The sequence below is a fragment of the Haliotis rufescens genome, unplaced genomic scaffold (genome assembly GCF_023055435.1).
Source record: "Haliotis rufescens isolate VD_foot unplaced genomic scaffold, xgHalRufe1.0.p SCAF_67, whole genome shotgun sequence".
Classification (NCBI taxonomy): domain Eukaryota; kingdom Metazoa; phylum Mollusca; class Gastropoda; order Lepetellida; family Haliotidae; genus Haliotis; species Haliotis rufescens.
Window position 1 is genome coordinate 2,091,688 of NW_025964358.1, and position 7,578 is coordinate 2,099,265.

Below are 7,578 nucleotides of genomic sequence, written 5' to 3' on the forward strand. Positions count from 1 at the left end.
GTGTTTAGAATAAGTCTTCAGCAACACATGCTTGCCTTAAAGGGCGACTGTGCGTGTCGTAAGAGGCGACTAACGGGATCGGGTGGTCAGGCTCGCTGACTTGGTTGATGCATGTCATCGTATCCCAATTGTGTGTAGATCGATGCTCATGATGCTTATCACTGGATTGTCTGGTCTAGACTCGATTATTTTCCAGACCGCCGTCATAACGGGCGTTTGGTTAGTCTGGGGGCGGTTGTGAAGTAGATTGAGGCGCTGGTTCGTCAGAGGGCGGGTAGGGGATAAAATAGACTCCAGGCGTTGGTTAGTCAGTGGGGAGATGAGGTGAAGTAGACTGGGGCGCCATCCCCACTTGCACTTAAACTGCTATAGAATCCCCACTTGGTACTTATTCTCTTCCAGAATCCCCACTTGGTACTCATACTCTTCCAGAATCCCCACTTGGTACTCATACTCTTCTAGAATCCCCACTTGGTACTCATACTCTTCTAGAATCCCCACTTCGTACAAATACTCTTCTAGAATCCGCACTTGGTACTTATACTCTTCCAGAATCCCAACTTGGTACTCATACTCTTCTAGAATCCCCACTTGGTACTCATACTCTTCTAGAATCCCCACTTGGTACTCATACTCTTCTAGAACCCCCAATTGGCACTCATACTCTTCTAGAATCCCCACTTGGGACTCATACTCTTCTAGAATCCCCACTTGGCACTCATACTCTTCTAGAATCCCCACTTGGGACTCATACTCTTCTAGAATCCGCACTTGGTACTCATACTCTTCTAGAAGCCCCACTTGGCACTCATACTCTTCTAGAATCCGCACTTGGGACTCATACTCTTCTAGAATCCCCACTTGGCACTCATACTCTTCTAGAATCCCCACTTGGGACTCATACTCTTCTAGAATCCCCACTTGGTACTCATACTCTTCTAGAAGCCCCACTTGGCACTCATACTCTTCTAGAATCCGCACTTGGGACTCATACTCTTCTAGAATCCCCACTTGGCACTCATACTCTTCTAGAATCCTCACTTGGCACTCATACTCTTCTAGAATCCCCACTTGGTACTCATACTCTTCTAGAATCCCCACTTGGTACTCATACTCTTCTAGAATCCCAACTTGGTACTCATACTCTTCTAGAATCCGCACTTGGTACTCATACTCTTCTAGAATCCCCACTTGGCACTCATACTCTTCTAGAATCCCCACTTGGTACTCATACTCTTTTAGAATCCCAACTTGGTACTCATACTCTTCTAGAATCCCCACTTGGGACTCATACTCTTCTAGAATCCGCACTTGGTACTCATACTCTTCTAGAATCCCCACTTGGGACTCATACTCTTCTAGAATCCCCACTTGGCACTCATACTCTTCTAGAATCCCCACTTGGCACTCATACTCTTCTAGAATCCCCACTTGGGACTCATACTCTTCTAGAATCCCCACTTGGTACTCATACTCTTCTAGAATCCCCACTTGATACTCATACTCTTCTAGAATCCCCACTTGGGACTCATACTCTTCTAGAATCCCCACTTGGCACCCATACTCTTCTATAATCCCCACTTTGGACTCATACTCTTCTAGAATCCCCACTTGGCACCAATACTCTTCTATAATCCCCATTTGGGACTCATACTCTTCTAGAATCCCAACTTGGTACTCATACTCTTCTAGAATCCCCACTTGGTACTCATACTCTTCTAGAATCCCCACTTGATACTCATACTCTTCTAGAATCCCCACTTGGGACTCATACTCTTCTATAATCCCCACTTTGGACTCATACTCTTCTAGAATCCCCACTTGGCACCCATACTCTTCTATAATCCCCACTTGGGACTCATACTCTTCTAGAATCCCAACTTGGTACTCATACTCTTCTAGAATCCCCACTTGGGACTCATACTCTTCTAGAATCCGCACTTGGTACTCATACTCTTCTAGAATCCCCACTTGGTACTCATACTCTTCTAGAATCCCCACTTGGCACCCATACTCCTCTAGAATCCCCACTTGGGACTCATACTCTTCTAGAATCCCCACTTGGTACTCATACTCTTCCCTACTCCTGCTTTGTGCAGCCGACCATGAAAGTGAACGGAGGCTTGCCTTCTAGAGTGCGGGCTTGTGCGATAAAAGGTTTGGAGATAATTTCCTCCAAAGAGGCCTCTGTATATAAAGGCTCCGCCTCCGCTGTATTGTCGTTTCAGCCTTTGATAGTGACAATAGTGCAAATGAACCTTATTTACGCGCCGCAACATATGCATTATCGGTGTTACCGTCTATCCAAATCTGCAAAGACTGCACTTTATTTTTGTTTGGTATGACGCGGCCTCTTAAAGTCTGTTGTAGTTAACGCGGCCGGACATCGAACCACCCACCTTCCGCTCTCCGGGGAGACGCTGTATCCACTTGACTAAAGGGGCGTTGCATCATGCAGAGGATCAATGAGTGAGTATGGTTTTACGCCGTTTTCAGCAATATCAAGGACACCAGATATTGGCTTCACGCGTTGTACCTAAGAGGAGAATCGAGCCCGGGTGGCAAGAAAACGCTTTAGCTACCAGACTCCCCTACGGCCCCGCTATAGGCATGAAGACTGGCAGAATGCATGCGGCAGTTGGTGATGCGACTGTCAACTGTCTGAAGAGAGTTTCGATGATGATTCAGTGATGCTATATAACCTGGAATGATTCAGTGGTGCTATATAAACTGGAATGATTCAGTGGTGGTATATAAACTGGAATGATTCAGTGGTGTTATATAAACTGGAATGATTCAGTGATGATATATAAACTGGAATGATTCAGTGGTGCTATATAAACTGGAATGATTCAGTGGTGCTATATCAACTGGAATGATTCAGAGGTGCTATATGAAATGGAATGATTCAGTGGTGGTATATAAACGGGAATGATTCAGTGGTGGTATATAAACTGGAATGATTCAGTGGTGGCATATAAACTGGAATGATTCAGTGATGGTAAATAAACTGGAATGATTCAGTGATGCTAAATCAACTGGAATGATTCAGTGGTGGTATATAAACTGGAATGATTCAGTGGTGCTATATAAACGGGAATAATTCAGAGGTGCTATATAAACTGCAATGATTCAGTGGTGGTATATAAATCGGAATGATTCAGTGATGCTATATAAACGGGAATAATTCAGTGGTGCTATATTAACTGCAATGCTTCAGTGATGCTATATAAACTGGAATGATTCAGAGGTGCTATATCAACTGGAATGATTCAGTGGTATTATATAAACTGGAATGATTCAGTGATGCTATATAAACTGGAATGATTCAGAGGTGCTATATCAACTGGAATGATTCAGTGGTATTATATCAACTGGAATGATTCAGTGATGCTATATAAACTGGAATGATTCAGTGGTGCTATATAAACTGGAATGATTCAGTGGTGCTATATAAACTGGAATGATTCATTGGTGGTAAATAAACTGGAATGATTCATTGGTGGTATATAAACTGGAATGAGTCAGTGGTGGTATATAAACTGGAATGATTCAGTGGTGGCATATAAACTGGAATGATTCAGTGGTGGTATATAAACTGGAATGATTCAGTGATGCTAAATAAACTTGAATGATTCAGTGGTGGTATATAAACTGGAATGATTCAGTGGTGCTATATAAACGGGAATAATTCAGAGGTGCTATATAAACTGCAATGATTCAGTGGCGGTATATAAACTGGAATGATTCAGTGATGATATATAAACGGGAATAATTCAGTGGTGCTATATTAAATGCAATGCTTCAGTGATGCTATATAAACTGGAATGATTCAGTGATGCTATATCAACTGGAATGATTCAGAGGTGCTATATCAATTGGAATGATTCAGTGGTGTTATACAACCTGCTATGATTAAGAGGTGCTACATAAACTGGAATTGATTCAGAGGTGCTATATAAACTGTAATGATTCAGTGGTGGTATATAAACTGGAATGATTCTGTGGTGGTATATAAACTGGAATGATTCAGAGGTGCTATATAAACTGCAATGATTCAGTGGTGCTATATAAACTGGAATGATTCAGAGGTGCTATATAAACTGCAATGATTCAGTGGTGGTATATAAACTTGAATGATTCAGTGATGCTATATAAACTGGAATGATTCAGTGATGCTGTATAAACTGGAATGATTCAGTGGTGCTATATCAACGGGAATAATTCAGAGGTGCTATATAAACTGGAATGATTCAGAGGTGCTATATAAATTGGAATGATTAAGTGGTGTTATACAACCTGCAATGATTAAGAGGTGATATATTAACTGGAATGGATTCAGTGTTGCTATATTAACTGGAATGATTTAGTGGTGGTATATCAAGTGGAATGATTCAGTGGTGGTATATAAACTGGAATGAATCAGTCATGCTATATAAACTGGAATGTTTCAGTGGTGCTATATCAACGGGAATAATTCAGAGGTGCTATATAAACTGGAATGATTCAGTGATGCTATATCAACTGGAATGATTCAGAGGTGCTATATAAATTGGAATGATTCAGTGGTGTAATACAACCTGCAATGATTCAGAGGTGCTATATTAACTGGAATTGATTCAGTGGTGCTATATAAACTGGAATGATTCAGTGGTGGTATATCAACTGGAATGATTCAGTGGTGGTATATAAACTGGAACGATTCAGTGGTGGTATATAAACTGGAATAATATTAAGTGGTGTTTTAAGAGCTGGAATGATTCATTGATGCTATATAAACTGGAATGATTCAGTGGTGGTATATAAACTGGAATGATTTAGTGATGCTAAATAAACTGTAGAGATTTAGTGGTGGTATATAAACTGGAATGGTTCAGTGGTGCTATATAAACGGGAATAATTCAGTGATGCTATATAAATTGGAATGATTCAGTGGTGGTATATAAACTGGAATGAATCAGTGATGCTTTATAAACTGGAATGATTCAGTGGTGGTATATAAACTGGAATAATATTAAGTGGTGTTTTATGAGCTGGAATGATTCATTGATGCTATATAAACTGGAATGATTCAGTGGTGGTATATAAACTGGAATGATTCAGTGATGCTAAATAAACTGGAGTGATTTAGTGGTGGTATATAAACTGGAATGGTTCAGTGGTGCTATATAAACGGGAATAATTCAGTGATGCTATATAAACTGGAATGATTCAGTGGTTGTATATAAACTGGAATGAATCAGTGATGCTATATAAACTGGAATGATTCAGTGGTGGTATATAAACTGGAATAATATTAAGTGGTGCTTTATGACCTGGAATGATTCAGTGATGCTAAATGAGCTGGAATGATTCAGTGGTGGTATATAAACTGGAATGGTTCAGTGGTGCTATATAAACGGGAATAATTCAGTGATGCTATATAAACTGGAATGATTCAGTGGTTGTATATAAACTGGAATGAATCAGTGATGCTATATAAACTGGAATGATTCAGTGGTGGTATATAAACTGGAATAATATTAAGTGGTGCTTTATGACCTGGAATGATTCAGTGATGCTAAATGAACTGGAATGATTCAGTGGTGGTATATAAACTGGAATGATTCAGAAGTGCTATATAAACGGGAATAATTCACAGGTGCTACATAAACTGCAATGATTCAGTGGTGGTATATAAACTGGAATGATTCAGTGATGCTATATAAACTGGAATGATTCAGTGGTGCTATATACACGGGAATAATTCAGTGGTGCTATATTAACTGCAATGCTTCAGTGATGCTATATAAACTGGAATGATTCAGTGATGCTATATCAACTGGAATGATTTAGAGGTGCTATATCAATTGGAATAATTCAGTGGTGTTATATAACCTGCTATGATTAAGAGGTGCTACATAAACTGGAATTGATTCAGAGGTGCTATATAAACTGTAAAGAATTCAGTGGTGGTATATAAACTGGAATGATTCTGTGGTGGTATATACACTGGAATGATTCAGAGGTGCTATATAAACTGGAATGATTCAGTGGTGGTATATAAACTGGAATGATTCAGAGGTGATATATTAACTGGAATGATTCAGTGATGCTATATAAACTGGAATGATTCAGTGGTGCTATATAAACTGGAATGAATCAGTGATGCTATATAAACTGGAATGATTCAGTGGTGGTATGTAAACTGGAATAATATTAAGTGGTGCTTTATGAGCTGGAATGATTCAGTGATGCTATATAAACTGGAATGATTCAGTGGTGGTATATAAACTGGAATGATTCAGTGATGCTAAATAAACTGGAATGATTCAGTGGTGCTATATAAACTGGAATGGTTCAGTGGTGCTATATAAAAGGGAATAATTCAGTGATGCTATATAAACTGGAATGATTCAGTGGTGGTACATAAACTGGAATGAATCAGCGATGCTATATAAACTGGAATGATTCAGTGGTGGTATATAAAATGGAATGATTCAGTGGTGCTATATAAACGGGAATAATTCAGTGATGCTATATAAACTGGAATGATTCAGTGGTGGTATATAAACTGGAATGAATCAGTGATGCTATATAAACTGGAATGATTCAGTGGTGGTATATAAACTGGAATAATATTCAGGGGTGTTTTATGAGCTGGAATGATTCAGTGATGCTATATAAACTGGAATGATTCAGTGGTGGTATATAAACTGGAATGATTCTGTGGTGGTATATAAACTGGAATGATTCAGTGGTGCTATATAAACGGGAATAATTCAGTGATGCTATATCAACTGGAATGATTCAGAGGTGCTATATAAACTGGAATGATTCAGTGGTGGTATATAAACTGCAATGATTCAGAGGTGCTATATTAACTGGAATTGATTCAGTGGTGCTATATAAACTGGAATGATTCAGTGGTGGTATATAAACTGCAATGATTCAGAGGTGCTATATAAACTGCAATGATTCAGTGATGCTATATAAACTGGAATGATTCAGTGATGCTATATAAACTGGAATGATTCAGTGGTGCTATTTAAACTGGAATGATTTAGTGGTGCTATATAAACTGGAATGATTCAGTGGTGCTATATAAACTGGAATGATTCAGTGATGCTATATAAACTGGAATGATTCGGTGGTGGTATATAAACTGGAATAATTCAGTGATGCTATATCAACTGGAATGATTCAGAGGTGCTATATAAATTGGAATGATTCAGTGGTGTTATACAACCTGCAATGATTCAGAGGTGCTATATTAACTGGAATTGATTCAGTGGTGCTATATAAACTGGAATGATTCAGTGGTGGTATATAAACTGCAATGATTCAGAGGTGCTATATAAACTGCAATGATTCAGTGATGCTATATAAACTGGAATGATTCAGTGGTGGTATATAAACTGGAATGATTCAGTGATGCTATATAAACTGGAATGATTCAGTGGTGGTATATAAACTGGAATGATTCAGTGATGGTATATAAACTGGAATGATTCAGTGATGCTTTATAAACTGGAATGATTCAGTGGCGGTATATAAACTGGAATGAATCAGTGATGCTATATAAACTGGAATGATTCA

At 38.9% G+C, this 7,578-nt stretch overlaps 1 protein-coding gene across 1 annotated transcript; it reads right to left on the bottom strand.

The window, feature by feature from the left end:
- Window positions 1-366: 366 nt before the first annotated feature.
- Window positions 367-2,612, bottom strand: LOC124121051. The gene is made up of 2 exons (XM_046483999.2): window positions 2,596-2,612; window positions 367-2,086 (listed from the first exon to the last, which is right to left on the bottom strand). Exons 1-2 carry the CDS (start codon window positions 2,610-2,612, stop codon window positions 367-369), a joined length of 1,737 nt encoding a protein of 578 aa, XP_046339955.2.
- Between the last annotated feature and the right edge of the window lie 4,966 nt (window positions 2,613-7,578).